This window comes from Oncorhynchus kisutch, linkage group LG28 (assembly GCF_002021735.2).
Source record: "Oncorhynchus kisutch isolate 150728-3 linkage group LG28, Okis_V2, whole genome shotgun sequence".
NCBI classification, from domain to species: domain Eukaryota; kingdom Metazoa; phylum Chordata; class Actinopteri; order Salmoniformes; family Salmonidae; genus Oncorhynchus; species Oncorhynchus kisutch.
The window spans coordinates 4,515,533-4,538,470 of record NC_034201.2 but is presented as its reverse complement, the minus strand read 5'-3'; the positions used below and the strand labels follow the sequence as shown (position 1 = coordinate 4,538,470).

Below are 22,938 nucleotides of genomic sequence, written 5' to 3'. Positions count from 1 at the left end.
CTAATGACAAAACAGGGTCTCTCTAACCTGGCCACAGTCTCTTTCTTAGTGGTTTCTTTGTAGGGAGGAGGTGCATTGGGGCCTGCCACAAAGAGAAACTTGCTTCAAGTATTTGGCCCACCAAATACCCTATGGAACTCCAATAATAGCAAACTGAATACTGTTAAATCAAAAACTCATTTGAGCAACATGAGGTAATTAATCTGAATAAATTAGTTGGATTTAACTGGAATTATGTGCCTTAATGAGCCATGTCATAAAGAGGAAATTATGTTTCCGCTTGGCATACAGTGGGGCAAAAAAGTATTTAGTCAGCCACCAATTGTGCAAGTTCTCCCACTTTTCCTATGGGGTTGAGATCTGGAGACTGGCTAGGCCACTCCAGGACCTTGAAATGCTTCTTACGAAGCCACTCCTTCGTTGCCCGGGCGGTGTGTTTGGGATCATTGTCATGCTGAAAGACCCAGCCACGTTTCATCTTCAATGCCCTTGCTGATGGAAGGAGGTTTTCACTCAAAATCTCACGATACATGGCCCCATTCATTCTTTCCTTTACACGGATCAGTCGTCCTGGTCCCTTTGCAGAAAAACAGCCCCAATGCATGATGTTTCCACCCCCATGCTTCACAGTAGGTATGGTGTTCTTTGGATGCAACTCAGCATTCTTTGTCCTCCAAACACGACGAGTTGAGTTTTTACCAAAAAGTTATATTTTGGTTTCATCTGACCATATGACATTCTCCCAATCTTCTTCTGGATCATCCAAATGCTCTCTAGCAAACTTCAGACGGGCCTGGACATGTACTGGCTTAAGCAGGGGGACACGTCTGGCACTGCAGGATTTGAGTCCCTGGCGGCATAGTGTGTTACTGATGGTAGGCTTTGTTACTTTGGTCCCAGCTCTCTGCAGGTCATTCACTAGGTCCCCCCGTGTGGTTCCCGGGATTTTTGCTCACTGTTCTTGTGATCATTTTCACCCCACGGGGTGAGATCTTGCGTGGAGCCCCAGATCGAGGGAGATTATCAGTGGTCTTGTATGTCTTCCATTTCCTAATAATTGCTCCCACAGTTGATTTCTTCAAACCAAGCTGCTTACCTATTGCAGATTCAGTATTCCCAGCCTGGTGCAGGTCTACAATTTTGTTTCTGGTGTCCTTTGACAGCTCTTTGGTCTTGGCCATAGTGGAGTTTGGAGTGTGACTGTTTGAGGTTGTGGACAGGTGTCTTTTATACTGATAACAAGTTCAAACAGGTGCCTTTAATACAGGTAACGAGTGGAGGACAGAGGAGCCTCTTAAAGAAGAAGTTACAGGTCTGTGAGAGCCAGAAATCTTGCTTGTTTGTAGGTGACCAAATACTTATTTTCCACCATAATTTGCAAATAAATTCATAAAAAATCATACAATGTGATTTTCTGGATTTTTTTTCTCATTTTGTCTGTCATAGTTGAAGTGTACCTATGATAAAAATTACAGGCCTCTCTCATCTTTTTAAGTGGGAGAACTTGCACAATTGGTGGCTGACTAAATACTTTTTTTGCCCCACTGTATGCATATCATATCATATCAAAACACAGGAAAATCTCAAATATAAATATCATGAGCAGCAAAGCAGTCAACAGACATTCCCATTTTTATATATATATTATATATTGGACGTTATTTTTGGCCACACAGCGTCTGAAAAGTTTGGACTCATTAGGCCTATGTGCGATGCCCATTGAATGAAAGGTGTCAGTGACTGTAGGAAGTCTGTTTAGAAACATCAAGTTATTACAATAGCCTGCTTATTATTTTTTCTTTATCATAAAAAAAATATTGCATCTTCAACTTTCATCTGTTGGACCTAACTGTCAAATCACGGGAATTCCGGATTGCTGTCCTTGGTGCTGAATCCGCTTGTAGCCTAAGCTATTTGCCTGAATACTTTCTGAATGCAATGCACTGTATGTTTAACAATGTATTTCCATATTGTAGCAATGCAATTAGAACAATGTGGACTGAAAACATATAATATTTAGCTAATATGGGGCAGGCTATTTAGCGAACTAGACTATAATCTGTAGCTAGATGACCCCTGCACTCTCCAGGAGATATAACTATAAAACAAGTTTGTCTAGTACTGTCTTTTGCTAGCTAGGGCCATCTACTTTCTTGACTTTTCCTACAAGCACTGACTTTGCTGATAACTTCTTGATTGAGGGAGAACTTTCTGTGATATGTGGTTGTCTCACCTAGCTATTTTAAGATTAATTCACTAACTGTATCTCGCTATGGATAAGAGCATCTGCTAAATTACTCAAATGTCATTACTAAAATGTAAATATTCTATAATAGACTAACATTCGAATTGGAGTTGATGACAATGCAGTACATAAAAGACTGTAAACACACAACTTGAAGCAACCACATATTTAGCCATGGATTATGTTCTGATTGGCCAGTGAGGGGCCAAGCCTCGACACACCCACAACTTGTTTATTCATCAACACCCAGCCCTTTCGTGCCACCGCCAGCTACTGTGCCCATAATTCTGTTTCTGAAAATAGCTACACCCCCAAACCTATAATACTACCGCCAGCGCTAAGGTTTACTATTGTGTTAGGTTTGTTAGAGCCTTAGAACTCCTATTCCCATCATTTTATTGCATAGATCAATTGAAACACTTTTAGGACTCTTACCAAAACATTTTAACAGTCAATAGCACAGTTAACAGATCCTACAACAGCCCATACCAGTAGTCATGGAGGAGGCCTCTGCCATGAGTCTGACCAGTTAAAGTCCTTATGTGACAGCTCCTCCTCATATTAACATGTATAAGTCGTCTGACATTGAAAACAATCACCAAGGACTGAATGTTATACGGAAATTTTAAGGAGGGCATTTCCAATCCCTTCCAGAACACCAACATATAAAATATTTCTATTGCTCTATTGCCTTGGGTAAACGGGAAATCCATGTGTCCCGTTGCTTTGAGGGAGTAGGAACATGTCTGGAAAACTAAGTGTCGTGGGGATGGAGGGACAGGAGGATTGTTCCAGTCGAAGTTGTCATGCTGACCCTCCAATAAAACAAGACCGAGAGAGACAGACAGACACAGACAATATGATTAATCACCTCCAGTCCGCCATTGCTCGGACAGAGAAAAACAACAAACACATGAAAAGCCTTTCTTACCAGAAGCCATATCCTGCTTTGAGGAAAAAACACTTTGCACCGCTTTCCGCTTGTTTTCCACTCCCCGGAGCTGCTCAGGACTGGCTGCCTTCCTGGAGGGTTGGAGGGAGGGATGGATGGAGGGGGATATAGAGAAGGTAGAGAACTAACAGGGAGTGAGAGATAGATAGTGGCTTTGCTCAATAGTTAACCCCCTTACCTTCACATACTGGGCAGGAAAGGGGTGTATAGTTAAGGTATGCACAGTACTATAGTGAGATAGAGTTTCTGAATAGTTACCCTCTAACCCTCAAGATTGATGGATAGAGAGGATTTAGGAGTAGTGGTGAGGACAGCTAACCCTCATACACTGGGCCTAACCCTCCCAACCCTCACACTCTTGGCAGGAAAGACCGACTAGGACCTGCAACCTAACCCTTGACCTCTTGATTACAGCAAGGTATTCCACTGGCATAGCATCAGGGTCGGAGGCCATAGTGACTTACAAGGCCCCGCTTTCATCTAAATTAATTATTATCATATGATAATAAGACAAGAATGTGCAAGTGTGAACTTGTGAAAAACAACCTGTTATTTGAGATTCTGTCTGGTTTTGTACTTTACTGCTTCATGTGATCCACTGAGGTGCTACAGGACTGGCTGTGGTACTGAGGATGTATCATAGCATTAGATGGAATACTCTCATGTGACAGAGCAGAGGAAGTCTTTATTACTGCTAACACCTCAGTAGGCAGTGATACAGTCCTCTATACTGAATTATGCGGTAAGACTGCTGCAGATATTATATATTTGGAGAACATGAAAAAATCCTACGAAAACATGCTCATGCTCTCGTGCTCAGGCATGCACACAGGCAGGTACGCACACACACAGACACGCACAAACACACACACATACTGCATCAGCCGGCTGGTTCCGAATACGGATGTGCCTCTACAACAAGTTGTAAAAAATATTGCGGTGGATTTAATCTGGCAGACAGAATTGTTTTTTCTTCCATGAGTACTGTGTGTATTCTCACCTCTTTCATGTGGGCAACCCAGCCTAATGACAAACAACTCCCACAAACACACTCTCTCTCTCTCTCTTTGTCTCTCGCTCTCCCTCCGTCCGTCCGTCTGTCTGTCTGTCTGTGTGTGTGTGTGTGTGTGCTCAATGCAGTGAGTCTTATAAAAGATGATGGAGATAATAGAGGCTTGCCAGAGAGACTAGTAGCTGCAACGGCACATATCACACAAAGAACTGAGCTCTCAGAGAGGAAAAAGACTCCCTCTCCTAAACACTGTCAGACATAGAGGGCTTGTACAGGACACCAAGCATATCGCAAGACACAATGCAACCGCTCTGCAGTCACTCAACATGCACTTATAAAAGCACTTGTTATTTTGACATTGCAAAGTAGGTACCAGACATCCCTCCCAGATTTCCTTACATAGCTATCCTGTATCTGTGCCTTTATATGTATATGGTATTCTTACAGGCACAGTAACTTCCTCATAAGCCACCGTGTTCTGTCTGTAGGTTTCAGTATGGGATGCCTGTCCACATAAGCCACTGTGTTGTGTCTATAGGTATCTCCAGTGCTGGGGATGACAGCAGGGACCCTTATCCTGTTCTTCGTGCCTGAGCCAAAAAGAGGGCATGCTGACCAGCTAGGAGGGCGCATCAAACATCGCACCTCCTGGCTCTGTGACATGAAGGCCCTGGCCAAGAAGTAAAACCTCAGTTAACTTCCATTCATCTGCTGTACCTTTTCTTATCTATGTGGTTTAGAGTGCGAGAGAGAGAGAGACAGAGAGATAATACTGCTAGATCCTTTCCTTTTGTCCTTCAGCATCTGAGATTGCATACTGCAGGTAAATAAATAACTATCTAAATGGTGTTGTGTGTGTTCCTCCCTTCTAGCCGTAGCTATGTGTTCTCCTCCCTGGCGTCTGCTGCGGTGTCGTTTGCCACGGGGGCATTTGGCATGTGGATCCCTCTCTACCTGTTCAGGGCTCAGGTGGTACAGAAGACAGCAGAGGCCTGCACTAAAGACATCTGCAGCAGCAAGGACAGGTCAGAGTTTACTCTTGAGTTCTCCGTTTTATTAACCTGATCTGATTCATTTATAACCTCTTGCTGTCCAATAACAATTCAGTCTAGTGATCTGAAATGTATTTGCTTCTCTCTCACCTCTCCCCCTGGTCTCTGTGCAGTCTGATCTTTGGTGCGATCACGTGTGTTACGGGGCTGCTGGGGGTGGTGATCGGGGCGGCCACCACCCGCCTATGTCGTCAGAAAACTGAGCGGGCAGACCCCCTGGTGTGTGCCGTCAGCATGCTGGGCTCAGCCATCTTTGTCTGCCTCATCTTCGTCGTGGCCAAGAAGAGCATCATAGGAGCTTATGTGAGAGTGGTCTAGTTACAAATCTGTCTTTACTCACAAACATGTATCATACCATTACTGCCTGGGCCTGAATTCATAAAGCGTTTCAGAGTAGGAGTTCTGATCCAGGGAGTTTTCTTCTAGCCACTGTGCCTCTACTTTGTTTGGGCTTTTGGGCTGGTTTTCTGTATAAGCACTTTGTGACATCTACTGATGTAAAAAATACCTTTATTAATACATTCGATTGGATCAGTTTCACCTTTTTAGATGATAATGAATACGGTTATATGGACAGAGGAGACCTGAGGGCTTGATGACAAAGCAGGATCAACCAGCTAACTTGCCTAAATATTCTGAAATAACTTCTTATTTTGTAGAAAGATAAGATTGAAATGGTCTAATTGATTCGCCAACCAAAAAACACATATATCTAAGTTTAGCTTTCATAATAAACCAGAAAATCAATAGTTATTTCTGGTTGTTTATCAAAGTTAGCTGGCTAACTTATTGATCCCGCTTTGTAGTATACCCCTCTGAGCCTAGATCAGCGCTCCCGCTCTGAGACTCTTTGTGAATACAGGGCCAGCCACATTCCAATGGTAAACAGGGTCACATTCTCTGGCTGGAAGACTGTGCAAACCAACCTGTTTATGGGAATTAGGATATTTTCCATCTTCGTCATTATTGTCGCTCAGGTTGTTGAAAGTCAGTTCCTACTCTTTTGTCTCTGATAAGAGCGTAAAATGTGTTCTCTGTGAGTCACAGAAAAAATGCCACAGTGCATATTGTTCCTGTCCGGGGCAGCGATTGTTAAGAGCTGCATTCTTTCCTGTTTTACATGGCAATTAAACAAGCAAACACCCTGTGCATTCCCACCGTAGCACCGCGGGCCCCTGGCCTGTGGGTCCGTTTCCTTTTGACCTGATAGACACAGTGTAAACCCCTGGCCTTGACAAAGATGGCTAGCCTGGTCCCAGATCTTTGTGTACTGTCTTGCCGACTCCTATGACCAGTGATACGCATATGAGTTGGCAAGACCGCACAAACAGATCTGGGACTAGGCTAAGAGATGGCTTCTTTCTGAGGACAGTGTAAGCTAGACTATTCATTATTTACAGACCAGTGTGTCTCTTTGCCTGGCTTAGGTGCCTCTTGCCCATTTACTGGGCTCTGTGTGGGTTCATATGAAGTCAACAATCCCAACAGGAGTTCACTTTTACAGGTAAGGAGCAGGTCTGCCCTACATTTGTATGTGTCAGGCCTCCATAGAGAGGTAGCATATTTCAGGTAGATATGAGGACACCTTGGCAGCAGGGCAAACCAGACAAACAGCAGTAGAGAGGTATGATATAGGCTTGGAGTTCAGGCAGTATTCATGGCTGATATGTCCAGACAACTGTACATATTAAATATCCTCTTGTTTTATGCTGGTTGTTACTGTGACAACTCAAGTTACATTGCTAAGCACTGACAGATGTGGTGTTGAGGATGGTGACACCCCAGTGGTGTGAGGCAGGGCACAGCAGCCATGTCTGTCTCTCTGTCTGTTTGGGGTGTGATTTGGAGTCTAAACCCAGACAGCTGTTGCCTCACAGGCAGGCTGGCCGGCTGATCTGAGGAGAGTTCGTTTGAGGTTCTGTTTCTGTTTCCCAGAAGGCTGTGTGTCAGTCACGGTGTCTGAATGGCAGTTTAACAGTCTGCACTACTTCCAGACCCACAGTGTCAATCTAAACCCTGTGTGTGTGTGTGTGTGTGTGTGTGTGTGTGTGTGTGTGTGTGTGTGTGTGTGTGTGTGTGTGTGTGTGTGTGTGTGTGTGTGTGTGTGTGTGTGTGTGTGTGTGTGTGTGTGTGTGTGTGTGTGTGTGTCAGTTGGACATAGATCCTCCAGTCCTCCATTGCCAACCACGATACATTGGATTCTATCGCAACCAAATCTCTCTGGATCTATTACTAGAAAGTGTTTGTGTCGCCACACAGCCTTGCCAGCTGCTCAGGGCTTGCTTTGATTAGAGATGTCAGGAGACTATGTACACATTCTCCTGAATGTCAAGTCTCTCTATGTTATTCAATATCTGTATTTTAAGTTATCGTTACAAAGTGAGAGCCAGGGATATGGACTCGATGTTTGTTGAGTTGATCTGTTGTTGTGAGACCAGAAGAGTGAGAACATTTTGTCCACTAGAGGAATATACACTAGCCTCGCTGACAGACATTTACAGAGACTAGGTGCGTCCCAAATAGAACCCTATATTCCTAGAAAAAAACAAGTGCTATCTAGAACCTAAAGGGTTCTTCGGCTGTCCCCATAGGAGAACCCTTTTTGGTTCCAGATAGAACCCTTTCCACAGAGGGTTCTACATGGAACCGAAAAGGGTTCTCCTATGGGGACAGGCGGGGAACCCTTTTTTGTAAAAGTGTACTCCCTATATACGGCACTACTTTTGACCAGGGCCCATGAAGCTCTGGCCAAAAGTAGTGCACTATAAAGTGAATAGGTGGCGCAATCACTTTCTGCGCTGGTTCCCTGCTCACCTAGGCTAGCATCCCAAATGGCACACTATTCCCTATATAGTAAATAGGGTGCAATTTTATACTTAACCCCAGTTCAATTGGCACAGAATGAAGCAGTCCATCCCTGTATAATGTGAGCACAGCGTAATGTAATAGCATGTTTCCAGACAGACCACAGCAACTGAAGCATTTTAATTCCCTGTGTTTTCCGATATCTGCAAAACAAGAAACACCTTTTGACTTTCCCTTCTTTCACTCTCATTGGCTGTGGCCTAGTCCGTGCAGGGTGAAACTCAGATCAGACAGTCCTTATGGTTGGTATTTAATATCCCTCTTTCTTTCTTTCTCTCTCTTTTTCAGGTCTGTATCTTCATAGGGGAAACGCTGCTCTTTCTGAACTGGGCCATCACGGCAGACATTTTAATGGTATGTACTGAGAAAAAACTATACTTATCCTCTGTTGCCTACCACTGGAAACGTCTAATACTGCACTACTGTAATAAAGGGTGGTTATCTCTTCTGGTGCAATTTGAGTTTCTTATTTTGAGTTATGAAATGCATGACTGTAACAGGGACAGGGAGCTTTGTATATATCGGATGGGGCTCAGTCATCATAATTATGCCCTTGACCATGCATGATGCATGCACCAGTCATGGAAAGACTAAATGCATGGGAGAGCTCTTTTTCAGACAGGCCAAATACTATTTCATTGAGCTTGCCTGGTGCAATGGAACCAATACAATAGTCGCAGAACTGCAAATCCACCCATCTGGAACTCCAGGCAGGCTAAAGTTAACACAACATTTATTTGAAAAGGTATCAAATAGTACTTGAACCCAAGTCCCAAAGAAATGATCTAGGAGGGTATCTTAGAACTTGTTTACGTCTGTGAGCCAAATGAAATGGGACTTCCTGTGAAGTGAAAGGACCAGCCAAACTCATGAATCTGCCAGTTAGAATAGACACACTGGTGAGTTAGCTTGCAGAGGGTAGGGGAGAGGAGACAGGACAGTCAGCTGCAGAGCAGAGGCCCATACAGAAATTACTGGACAGCACTTACCATACAGCACTTACTGTGTGTGTGCGTGTGTTAGACTCACACACACACAGTTCTAATCTAGCTGGAGATGACAAGCCTGGAGGTCTTTGGCAATGAGGTGGACTGAACTTGCATAATTGAGGTCTCCTGAAGTTGTTGTTGTTTTACTATGGATGGACGTATGGATAGCAGTGGAGGCTGTTAAGGGGAGGACGGCTCATAATAACGTCTGCAACAGAGCAAATGGAATGGCATCATACACATGGAAACCACGTGTTTGATGTATTTGATACCATTCTACATATACCGCTCCATACCTTACTTCAAGCCCGTTCTCCCCAATTAATGTACCATCAACCTCCTGTGATGGATAGATCCTTCCTTCTACATCCCTAGTCACCACTTCTGCCCTCGTTTCAACTCGCTCTCCATCTCTCTCTGTTATGTGATGATGTGTTATATCTTATGTGATTGAATTCGGACCTTGACGATATTGTTTTTATACGTGATGGTGAAGCTAAATAAATGTCTGCACAAGAAGCCAGTCAAGTCGAGTCTCATCTGATCTTATCATCTCTCTGCAGTATGTTGTCATTCCGACTCGGAGGGCCACAGCGGTTGCCTTCCAGGGCTTCACTTCCCATCTCCTGGGGGATGCTGGAAGCCCATACCTCATAGGCCTGGTAAGACTACTCTACTCTCGCTCTCTTTGTGTGTGTGTGTGTGTGTGTGTGTGTGTGTGTGTGTGCGTTTGCGTTTGCGTATGTTTGCGTTTGCGTGTGTGTGCATTTACATGTGAGTACTGTGTGTGAGAGTTACTTGGGATCCATAGTCCTGTAGTGTGGATGAATAGGTTGTTACATACTGTATATGTATCATAACACATTCACACTATTCACTCATCACTTGATGCTTTTTAGTAGCCTTTGTCTAACTCTGCCATTGCAAGGTTAAATGAGGTTGGTACCACAACAGCTTTTAACAAACCTCCCATTAGGACTAGTAGTGAACAAAGGTGTGACTTCACTTCGCCAGTCGTTCGCTCATTTCTGCCAACCCACTTTCCAGTAAACCCAGTTCCCATGGGGACACCATTATGACTAGTAGTCAGAACCAGTGAACATGGCTCTTACTGGCACTCACATTCTCAAGGACACACACTGCTCTCTAAGTGTTCCCTCTGGTCTCCTAAATGCCTGGCCTTACACTGCATCCTTGCATAGACAATAGCTTCAGCCCCCGCTCCTATACCATCCTATCAGTGGCCATGATGACACTAGTTCTGGGCGTGTTTTCTGAACGTTTCACCAAGATGAAAGAGATATGCCAAGCGTCCATGACATTACTATACCGTTCCAAGTCCATTCCAGAAGGGGGGGAACACATTTCACCCCAAGCTGCCAACTGGCATTTGAGTAATTCCGGAGAGAAAGCATCGGAGGAGAACTTTCCAACCCAATGGAAGTGCCCCTCTACTGGGCATGGTATGCTGCACTGTGGTCGACCTGGGAGAGAGCGCTGGAGCTAGGAGGTTATACACAGTGTGACCACATGCCTAAATACGTGCGGCAGGGGGTAAAGGGTGAGGTGGACTGCCCTGAGTTGCCTATCTCGGGTTGAATAAGTTACTTATCTCCTCCAATACTGAATAACTTACACAATATACTATTAGCCAAAGATGTGCTTCTAAAGCTTCATTTGACCTTATGCCATGAAGTGAGGTGGTTTCACATTGTTGTTCTTACTGTCCTCAGTAAGAGCCAACAGTGGTCTTGATTAGAGAATCAAACTCAGGCCTGGGGATTAACTGGGGACAGGCAGAACAGTGACAGACGGGGCTGTGGAACAGCAGATACAGCAGTTATTTAAGAAGGGGGAGAAAAGTATATACAACTACCGTTCAAAAGTTTGGGGTCACTTAGAAATGTCCTTGTTTTTGAAAGAAAGGACTTTTTTTTTTGTCCATTAAAATAACATCAAATTTATCAGAAGTACAGTGTCGACATTGTTAATGTTGTAAATGACTATTGTAGCTGGAAACTGCAGATTTTTTATGGAATATCTACATAGGCGTACAGAGGCCCATTATTAGCAACCATCACTCATGTGTTCCAATAGCACATTGTGTTAGCTAATCCAAGTTTATCATTTTAAAAAGGCTAACTAGTGTTAGCACAGCTGAACACTGTTGTTCTGATTAAAGAAGCAATAAAACTGGCCTTCTTTAGACTAGTTGAGTATCTGGAGCATCAGCACTTATGGGTTCCAGGCTCAAAATGGCCAGAAACAAAGTACTTTCTTCTGAATCTCGTCAGTCTATTCTCGTTCTGAGAAATGAAGGCTATTCCATGTGAGAAATTGCCAAGAAACTGAAGATCTCGTACAACGCTGTGTACTACTCCCTTCACAGAACAGCGCAATCTGGCTCTAACCAGGATAGAAAGAGGATTGGGGGCCCTGGTGCACGACTGAGCAAGAGGACAAGTACATTAGAGTTTCTGGTTTGAGAAACAGACGCCTCACAAGTCCTCAACTGGCAGCTTCATTAAATAGTAGCCGCAAAACACCAAATCCAAATCAAATCAAATCAAATCAAATTTTATTTGTCACATACACATGGTTAGCAGATGTTAATGCGAGTGTAGCGAAATGCTTGTGCTTCTAGTTCCGACAATGCAGTAATAACGAACAAGTAATCTAACTAACAATTCCAAAAAAACTACTGTCTTATACACAGTGTAAGGGGATAAGGAATATGTACATAAGGATATATGAATGAGTGATGGTACAAAGCAGCATAGGCAAGATACAGTAGATGATATCGAGTACAGTATAACATATGAGATGAGTATGTAAACAAAGTGGCATAGTTAAAGTGGCTAGTGATACATGTATTACATAAGGATGCAGTCGATGATATAGAGTACAGTATATACATATGCATATGAGATGAATAATGTAGGGTAAGTAACATTATATAAGGTAGCATTGTTTAAAGTGGCTAGTGATATATTTACATAATTTCCCATCAATTCCCATTATTAAAGTGGCTGGAGTTGAGTCAGTGTCATTGACAGTGTGTTGGCAGCAGCCACTCAATGTTAGTGGTGGCTGTTTAACAGTCTGATGGCCTTGAGATAGAAGCTGTTTTTCAGTCTCTCGGGCCCAGCTTTGATGCACCTGTACTGACCTCGCCTTCTGGATGACAGCGGGGTGAACAGGCAGTGGCTCGGGTGGTTGGTTGATGTCCTTGATGATCTTTATGGCCTTCCTGTAGCATCGGGTGGTGTAGGTGTCCTGGAGGGCAGGTAGTTTGCCCCCGGTGATGCGTTGTGCAGACCTCACTACCCTCTGGATAGCCTTACGGTTGAGGGCGGTGCAGTTGCCATACCAGGCTTCATACACCCCGCCAGGATGCTCTCGATTGTGCATCTGTAGAAGTTTGTGAGTGCTTTTGGTGACAAGCCGAATTTCTTCAGCCTCCTGAGGTTGAAGAGGCGCTGCTGCGCCTTCTTCACGATGCTGTCTGTGTGAGTGGACCAATTCAGTTTGTCTGTGATGTGTATGCCAAGGAACTTAAAACTTGCTACCCTCTCCACTACTGTTCCATCGATGTGGATAGGGGGGTGTTCCCTCTGCTGTTTCCTGAAGTCCACAATCATCTCCTTAGTTTTGTTGACGTTGAGTGTGAGGTTATTTTCCTGACACCACACTCCGAGGGCCCTCACCTCCTCCCTGTAGGCCGTCTCGTCGTTGTTGGTAATCAAGCCTACCACTGTTGTGTCGTCCGCAAACTTGATGATTGAGTTGGAGGCGTGCGTGGCCACGCAGTCGTGGGTAAACAGGGAGAACAGGAGAGGGCTCAGAACGCACTCTTGTGGGGCCCCAGTGTTGAGGATCAGAGGGGTGGAGATGTTGTTGCCTACCCTCACCACCTGGGGGCGGCCCGTCAGGAAGTCCAGTACCCAGTTGCACAGGGCGGGGTCGAGACCCAGGGTCTCGAGCTTGATGACGAGCTTGGAGGGTACTATGGTGTTGAATGCCGAGCTGTAGTCGATGAACAGCATTCTCACATAGGTATTCCTCTTGTCCAGATGGGTTAGGGCAGTGTGCAGTGTGGTTGAGATTGCATCGTCTGTGGACCTATTTGGGCGGTAAGCAAATTGGAGTGGGTCTAGGGTGTCAGGTAGGGTGGAGGTGATATGGTCCTTGACTAGTCTCTCAAAGCACTTCATGATGACGGATGTGAGTGCTACGGGGCGGTAGTCGTTTAGCTCAGTTACCTTAGCTTTCTTGGGAACAGGAACAATGGTGGCCCTCTTGAAGCATGTGGGAACAGCAGACTGGTATAGGGATTGATTGAATATGTCCGTAAACACACCGGCCAGCTGGTCTGCGCATGCTCTGAGGGCGCGGCTGGGGATGCCGTCTGGGCCTGCAGCCTTGCGAGGGTTAGCACGTTTAAATGTCTTACTCACCTCGGCTGCAGTGAAGGAGAGACCGCATGTTTTCGTTGCAGGCCGTGTCAGTGGCACAGTATTGTCCTCAAAGCGGGCAAAAAAGTTATTTAGTCTGCCTGGGAGCAAGACATCCTGGTCCGTGACTGGGCTGGATTTCTTCCTGTAGTCCGTGATTGACTGTAGACCCTGCCACATGCCTCTTGTGTCTGAGCCGTTGAATTGAGATTCTACTTTGTCTCTGTACTGGCGCTTTGCTTGTTTGATAGCCTTGCGGAGGGAATAGCTGCACTGTTTGTATTCGGTCATGTTACCAGACACCTTGCCCTGATTAAAAGCAGTGGTTCGCGCTTTCAGTTTCACACGAATGCTGCCATCAATCCACTGTTTCTGGTTAGGGAATGTTTTAATCGTTGCTATGGGAACGACATCTTCAACGCACGTTCTAATGAACTCGCACACCGAATCAGCGTATTCGTCAATGTTGTTATCTGACGCAATACGAAACATCTCCCAGTCCACGTGATGGAAGCAGTCTTGGAGTGTGGAGTCAGCTTGGTCGGACCAGCGTTGGACAGACCTCCGCGTGGGAGCCTCTTGTTTTAGTTTCTGTCTGTAGGCAGGGATCAACAAAATGGAGTCGTGGTCAGCTTTTCCAAAAGGGGGGCGGGGCAGGGCCTTATATGCGTCACGGAAGTTAGAGTAACAATGATCCAAGGTCTTTCCACCCCTGGTTGTGCAATCGATATGCTGATAAAATTTAGGGAGTCTTGTTTTCAGATTAGCCTTGTTAAAATCCCCAGCTACAATGAATGCAGCCTCCGGATAAATTGTTTCCAGTTTGCAGAGAGTTAAATAAAGTTCGTTCAGTGTCAACAGTGAAGAGGCGACTCCAGGATGCTGGCCTTCTAGGCAGAGTTGCAAAGAAAAAGCCATATCTCAGGCCATTGAAAATAAAAGATTAAGATGGGCAAAAGAACACAGACACTTCACTTCGCCTCTTCACTGTTGACATTGAGACTGGTGTTTAGCCTTCATTTTAACCTAACTCCTAACCTTAACCCTAACCCCTAGCCTAGCTGACGTTAACGTTAGCCACCACAAATTGGAATTTGTAACATGTCATATGTTTTGAAAATTCATGTTGTACATTTTGTAAATTCGTAACATATCATACAAATTATAATTCGTAACATATCATACAAAATGGATGATGGACATCCAAAATGTAATACATACCATGCAAAATGTAACCTATCATACTAATTCACACAGAGCGTGTAAAGAATAATACAAAATGCTCTGAGACCAGGTTGCTGTGATTCATCCCTCCCGGAATGTCGCCGACCTCCAGACCAAGGAGACCAGGCCCAGAATGCCCTGAATGCGTCACCATGCAGCGACTCCTCTATCTCTGACTGGCCCGGAGATTTAGCAGGCCGGTGTGATGGGCTCATCATGACGCACTCTACCAACCCACAACCCTCCTGCCTCCACACCCGCCACCCCCCACCACAAGGATGAACAGAGTCTGCAGATCTGAAATCACAGGAAAACATGTCAGCCGTTCATCGCTTAGCAACTACAGAATAAAGCAGCCTTGAGCCACCCACTTGGTGCAGAATTAGGTTTTTACAAGTACTTGTGCTGCCCAAGGCCCAAATATTAGACCTGCATTAGAGACGTGCCCTCAGAGGATCGTGAACCGAAGCAGCCACAGTGCATTGCCTTTGTATATTGATGGAGGTTGTGTGTTAAAATGAACTGGGCTCCCACTGTATCCTGCAGTACTGGTCCTTCTTATTGAGTGACAAGCCATTCATCCACAGTATATAGTCCCCCTTGTACCAGCACATAGGCCAGAGTGGCTGACAAATACAAACCATAGCTTCAGGGAGGAATATAATGAACAAGTGTAAAGACACATGTAAGTGTGTCGAGTGTGTCGAGTGTGTGTGTGTGTGTGTGTGTGTGTGTGTGTGTGTGTGTGTGTGTGTGTGTGTGTGTGTGTGTGTGTGTGTGTGTGTGTGTGTGTGTGTGTGTGTGTGTGTGTGTGTGTGTGTCAAATGGCCAGAGGCAGAGTGGGTGGCGATGTAATCTCCCTGCAATCTTGCAAGAAATGCCTTGTAATGGATCATTTGACATGCACTATGTATTTTTAGCCCACACATACATTTGTGCATGCATACAGTCATACACTCTCACATGCACACTCTTATAACACCCACCTACACTCTTAGGTGGGTGTTATGAGAGAGAGAGGAGCAGCCCTGTCAGTCGTCACAGGGAATACCAGCCTCATGCCTGTCTGTCTTTACCTTTTTCAATTCAATCTAACTATTTCTCCTCTCAGGGGAAATTAAGAAAGGCAGGTCAGGGGACCTGGGCTGTGGGCAGGAGTGAGTGTTCTGTGTTCTGCCATTTTCCATAGCACTTTGAGGAACACTGGCCAACCTGCACTCACAGTTTGTGTGTGTGTCAGCACTTTAGTAAGACTATCTCCCAGCTGTTGTTTTCTTTAGCACATTGCGTGACGGACCAGGGCAACACTCAGCTCTGGAGAACTCTAACCTTGAAATTACTGAATACGCTGCTTGGAATATCCACTTTTAGAGACATTGATGTGTGTGTGTGTGTGTGTGTGTGTGTGTGTGTGTGTGTGTGTGTGTGTGTGTGTGTGTGTGTGTGTGTGTGTGTGTGTGTGTGTGTGTGTGTGTGTGTGTGTGTGTGTGTGTGTGTGTGTGTGTTGTGTGTTTTCCTTTTTGTTCTCCTGTGTGTGTTTTTCTTTCATGTTCTCCTTTTTGTGTTTGAGATATTCATTGGTTAAGTGTGTTACTTTGCATTATTGATTTGCCTAATGGATCGGGGACGATATGTATGGATTTGCCCTGTAGCAGTCAGAGGAGCTCATGTAACTCACTACTACTCCTTGTAGTAACTCACTACTACTACTACTACTCCTTGTAGCCTTTGGCGTCTGTTGCAAGATCTGAGCGTGCTGTCCAGAGATTAGCTGTTTTCTGCTTTGATAACTTTACATAAGAGTCAAATGAATCTCTTGCTAAATGAGTCACACACACTGTAATTATGCAATGCACTATAATGCTAACAAGCACTAGGATTGATGCAGAAACGTTATATGCCGGTTTCCTGGACACAGATAAGCCCTTGACTAAAAGGTCATATTGAATGGAGATTCTCCATTGAGAATGCTTTGTAGTACAGGAATAGGTATTCTCTGGATCTGGGAAACCGGCCCGAATAGTAATATTAGTGATCACTATTGGTGACTTGGAAAGACACGAGTGTGCATAATGTCTATAGCATATCCATATTCCTTTACTGTTGTTTTTCTCTCTCTCTCTCTCTCTGTGTGTGTGTGTGTGTGTGTGTGTGTGTGTGTGTGTGTGTGTGTGTGTGTGTGTGTGTGTGTGTGTGTGTGTGTGTGTGTCCAGATATCGGACGCCCTCCAGAAGAGCTACACTAGGTCGGTGCTATGGCAGTTCCTCAGTTTGGGTTATGCCCTCATGCTCTGTCCCTTCGTCATCGTCCTGGGTGGCATGTTCTTCTTGGCAACCGCCCTCTTCTTCCTCGACGACAGGGACAAAGCAGAGAAACAGTGAGTCTCTTTTCGCCCTGCTTCTGTATAACCTAGATTACATTGACATTTTAAGCATTTCGTAGACACTCTTATCCAGAGTGACTTACAATCAGTGCTTCCTACAATAGGCAAAGCAACCTCATATCACGATCATTGCAAGTTAGTAAATCCATAACGTTTTTTTAGAAAGGTCATTGTAAAACATGCACCTTACATCTGATCATCTTGAAACTTTCTCTGTAAAGCTAACTTTCATCAAGGTTTTACTTGTTCATTCATGTACCATCCATAATTCTTCTTATTTGCTTAATTTATCCAACATGTCAAGTCTGCTTTTTGGGGTATACACTCCCCACAAGGGGTACAATAGACACACACATCAAAAATGTCATTTATATTTTTTGTCAATTCGGTAAGACAATCAAGTCGTGATTCCACGTGGAAATGTAAAGTCCGTAACGCTTGAATCGCCCGGGGAGGTAAACAGAGACGAAGCGATCAGGGTCAGTGGAGAGAGATTGTTCCAGGCTTTTATCCTTGACAAAAAGGGCTAGAGTCATCTTGGAGCAGCAGACAACAACTAGACTCTCTCATTGAAGCAATGGACGTTCAAGGTCAACTGCGGTACTGCAGGCATTGTTAGCAGAAAACGATCCCCCATTATAGTGAATGGAAAAATTACCATCTTCGTGGTTAATCTTCATCTAAAAAAATAAATACATTTAAAGTCAATAATGGTACCAAGAACTGCTTCTAATACACCAGATGTACAGTACCAGTCAAAAGTGTGGTTTTTCTTTATTTTGACTGTTTTCTACATTGTAGTATAATAGTGAAGACATCAAATCTATTTGATCTGGTGTCCACAATCACATGACCTCGACCCAGTTAAGATGGCTTGGGATGAGTTGGACTACAGAGTGAAGGAAAAGCAGCCAACAAGTGCTCAGCATATGTGGGAACTCCTTCAAGACTGCTGGAAAAGCATTCCAGGTGAAGCTGGTTGAGAAAATGCCAAGAGTGTGCAAAGCTGTCATCAAGGCAAAGGGTAGCTACTTTGAAGAATCTCAAATATAACATATATTTAGATTTATTAACACTTAAAAAAGTGTTAAAAGTTACCACAGAAGAAGTTGGATTGAAATTTACAGAATGGTTACCTGGAGGAAAATAGGGGAGGGTCTTTCTTTTCAACTTCAGTCAAAGGATAGTATTTATTCAATCTAGTCTAAGGGAGGGTCATTCAATTGAGGAAATTTCAACATCTATCAGTGTTTTAGAATTTGTTGTTTAGGCTATGTGTGCCCGCTGAATCACTGATTCACTGCAGGGTGCGCAATATCAGGTGCGCCTATAGACTATTTTTTATTTATTTTATTTAACTAGGTAAGTCAGTTAAGAACAAATTCTTATTTTCAATGGCGGCCTAGGAACAGTGGGTTAACTGCCTGTTCAGGGGCAGAATGACAGATTTGTACCTTGTCAGCTCGGGGATTTGAACTTGCAACCTTCCGGTTACTAGTCCAACACTCTAACCACTAGGCTACCTTGCCACCCCCAAATGATCCAAAGCCTATAGGCTATAGTAGTGCATGCTTGGAGAACCACAGAGTACAGTTATATTTCTAGTATAGCTGCTGGGATGGTGTAAATACAACTAGGCTGTATTACACACTGCAATGGGTATTCCAATCCTGAGCCCTTGCCTGCTCTGCTCTTGCTGATCAAAACGGTTGTGTGTGCTGCCTAACCAATGGCTGTGCTGTGTAGGCCTACAGTGGCAGTTCAGGAGGAGAGTCAAAGGCTTCTTCCAATTTTGTCGTTTTTGTACTTTCTTGCACGCGGACTAGCCTATAGGCTATGTCATGTTCAGTTTGAGAAGGAGAGCGCAAAGATGAGAAGGAGGACCTGAGGCCAACTTTGATAGCTTGCTACTACTATAATTAATTTTATTAAAAACAATGTTTCTTGCCAATGATGTAAGACAAAAGAAAAATGGAAAAAGATGTAGAACTGCATGACATTTTTATTTTAATTATTTTTTTAAAATTCTAACCTGCAAATACAATGAGAGATTCATTCAATGCTTTTACTATAAAGGAGATATTTCCATCCCTACTCTTGTCCATGGTGGTCCAAGGACAACCCACAACCTTCTGGCCTGCAGCCCTGTGTGCTATCAAAATTCCTGCGTTGCCATGTAATGCTTACAGGACGAAGAACAGTTTCTAAAACTGCATATCTAAGGCTCTGTTCTGTCCAAAAATGTGTGTAAACGGTAGACATGTTCTCTGCTATTCACTTTGTTTTGATTATTATTTTGGGGATAAGGAGGGTCTCTTTTTCAAGCGTTCAGGGAGGGTTTAGATCAAATATATTTTCCTGAAGGGAAATCGGACCGTTTCAGATAGGTCCAATTTTCTCCATATCACCCTTATTATAAATAACTCCCACATAAGGATAATTTAGTTGATAATGGCAGCCTGCAGTAACCCGGTCAGCCTTCAACTTGAGTTACTCAGTGAGAAGGGGCAGCACTGAGCCAGCCTGCAATTTCACTTCCTGGAGTAGCTCAAACTTTGCATGTTATGTCTCCATCCGACTTCATTTGGTTTCAATTCCCTATTGAGTCTTCACATAGGAATGAATGGTGTCACGTGATCAATGGCTTTGTCCATTCATATATGCAGTAATTTGCTGAGAGGGAGAGGATGCTGCAACTATTTTCCTTAAACCTGTAGGCCATGCCAGGCCTGTCAAACAAGATGCAGAGCCAGAGAAAGGGAATTGCACAACTGAATGTATTCAACTGAAATGTGTCTTCCATATTTAATCCAACCCCTCTGATTCAGAGAGATGTGGGGGGCTGTCTTAATTAACATCATCGGCATCCAGGGAGCAGTTATTAGGGTCAGAACAGCAGATTTTTCCACTTTGCTGGCTCTGGGATTTGAACCAGTAACCTTTCGGTTACTGGCACAACACTCTTAACTGCTACGCCTCAGGTCTCCCCCTGAGAGTCCCCTGGCCAATAGAAACACTGTTGCTATAGTGCCCTCCACTCCACCCTGTCAGCTAAAAGAGAAAAGTGCTCTGTCCATCCGAAGCAGAGCTGACCCAAGCTGTTCCACAAGCCATCACATTATTACACTTTGCTTACTTTGCCTTTCATGAGCTACCACCCCTCATGTATTTAACACCCAAGCATTCAAATTCTCCAACTCTCTTTTCAAACAAAAACACACCAAGCACACACACCTTGAAGGCATAGCACTGTGGCATCTCATACCCATAAAAGGTCAAGACAAACAGTCATCCACACTTTTCGGGTGCTGCTCTAAAATAGAACGGACTTCTATTTTAGCGCTTGACAACGCAGACGCTCGTTGGCGCGTGCAAGCAGTGACCACTCGCGTTACGTGCGCGAGCGTTGAAAAATCCATTTGCACATACACGTTATTCAATCATTGCACCCACACTGTTTGAGCGCACCAATGAGCGTCTGCATTGCCAAGCGCTAAAATAGAAGTCAGTTCTATTTGTGACGCTGAACGTGATGCAAGTCCTGCCTCTCCCAATCTCCTCATTGGTTTATAGAAGCATATACCCACATGCCATCTCCTCATTGGTTATACTCACGTGGGTGATTGAAAGTTTAACCGAGGTCGGTCAGTTGTGGTTATACACCTTATGATGAAAGTTAGATGCCAATTGCCATTTAAGTCCAAAGAAGAAAAAGCCTTGAAGGAGGAGAGATGACTAGAAACGATTTGGTTGACCATTTTATGTGTGGATTAATTGTCGGAGTAGAGGACCTTGTGCATTTCAGGTAAAATAACAACTCAACGTTTATATCCCAGGACAAATTAGCTAGCAACAGCAAGCTAGCTAAATAGGACAAATTAGCTAGCAACTGCAGGCAAGCTAGTTAAATTGCCATAAATGTTTAATGCTTTTCGACCTGTCCCCAAATTAATATAATTGGTTCGGAGTTTGTTTTGAAATTTCAACCTGCGTGTCGTAATCGCGTTTGGTGTAGGTGGACAAAATCAATTTGCGCACGATGGCGGACGCATGCGCTCATCCGGTTTGGGCATGGAGGAAATTTACTTTTCTAGGAACATGGTTCAATATGGTACCAGTTAAATTAGACCACGTCCATCCAGGGCTGGGGTCAATTCCATTTCAATTCCGTCAATTCAGGAGGTAAACTGAAATTACATTTCCAATTCTCTCCTCAATGATTGTCTATGAATTGACCCCAACCCTGCTGTGTACTGTAGGCCACCATTACAGAAGGACTACTTGTGTCCAGGGACATACTTGGATGATATGCAGCTCTACCTACAGTGAATATACTGTCCCACCACCATCACCATGTACCACCGTGCTTCAGAACTTTTGTCGTGTTACAGGTTACAACTAGCCTCCCTGTTCTGCAGAAGCCTCTCTCTATATAATATTTTATTGTAAATAGATTATAAATAGAGTTCATTCATGAACCGTACACAGTATATGTATAGCGTGCTTTATAGAGTAGGGCTATTGATTTACCAGTGCAGAGGGGCAGACTGCTAAACTTCAGCAGCAGCTTATGGAACACTCTTCAAATAGCACTACACAGATAACAACAACAGGATCCTCAAAAACAACAACGACTTCGGTTATTCCTAGGGCTGTCCCCAGACAAAATGTATCTTGGTCTGTCCTGTCAAAACGTGTATTTTTCCATATATAGACACATCCTAGGTCTTTTAATCAAATCAACTATATTCACTGAGCTTGTCTGATGATTTAAGCACACTGTTTGATTAAATAATTTAGACACACAAATGACTAGAGGGAGTCCAACCAGCAATTGATTTGATTGTGCCGGGCCGGGCTAAGACTTGCTGTGCTGTGTTTTAAAAAAAGACAGCGAGTGACTGACTAGCACCCGTTGTCTCTCTCTCCTCCCTGCTGTAGCGACCACCACAGAACATCAGTGTTAATCGCGCTGTCCGTGTTGCGGGAGCTAAAACATAATTACAGCCATTTCTGACTGAAAAGTTCTGTTACTGAAATCCCTCATTTGTTAAGGAAAAACATTCCCTATTCCCTCAACCCTTGTTCTCATTACGTGACACATGTATGCATTCCATGCGCATGACCAATAGGGCCTGACCTATAGGATATCATAATCCCATCAATAAATTGGTTATAACAAACTCTGAACACCGTAACAGCAAAATGGATGCAGGGGACGTGACAAATAAACTTGAAACGAGGGGAATGGTTGCTCATGAGGTAAAGGTGTGTGGAATAAATTGGAATAGTTGTGGAAAAATCTGGAGATCAAGAAAAATAAGGTAAGAAGCAAGCGCTGCGTGCATATTACGTGCACTAAACAGGTGCTGTATAGATTACAATGTACTTTTTTCTTAAACCTTTATTACAGCAAAGACTAAAAATAGTCACATTCGTTTGTGAATGCTAGTTCCTAAATGGAACGGTTTATTTATTGTTTAAGCTGATTATTCAAGGCTCGCTTCATTTTATTTTAAAACTAAAATACTTGATTGCATTTCAAATCATGAATGACTTGTATGCTGTGTGATGACATTAACAAATAAATGATTGATTGATATATAGCAGGCTATAAAATATATAGGAATATAGTATAGGCCTAAGTAAATTACGGTATTAAGACTAAACAGGATGCCTACTGAGGCCTACAGCTCAGTAGTGGTTATACAAGGCTTCTATACTAAGCCTACTAATGATAATGACATTACTTATTATTATAA

The 22,938-nt window shown here is 43.8% G+C and overlaps 1 protein-coding gene across 2 annotated transcripts in view; it reads left to right on the top strand.

The window, feature by feature from the left end:
• spns2 (SPNS lysolipid transporter 2, sphingosine-1-phosphate) overlaps positions 1-22,938 on the top strand; it is a 145,564-nt gene that overhangs the window by 98,339 nt on the left and 24,287 nt on the right. For both annotated transcript variants that reach the window (XM_020465126.2, XM_020465127.2), the window contains exons 6-11: positions 4,748-4,890; positions 5,082-5,234; positions 5,375-5,564; positions 8,415-8,480; positions 9,679-9,777; positions 17,007-17,170. In XM_020465126.2, coding sequence (XP_020320715.1) covers positions 4,748-4,890; positions 5,082-5,234; positions 5,375-5,564; positions 8,415-8,480; positions 9,679-9,777; positions 17,007-17,170 — 815 coding nt within the window. The remainder of the gene's footprint in view (positions 1-4,747; positions 4,891-5,081; positions 5,235-5,374; positions 5,565-8,414; positions 8,481-9,678; positions 9,778-17,006; positions 17,171-22,938) is intronic.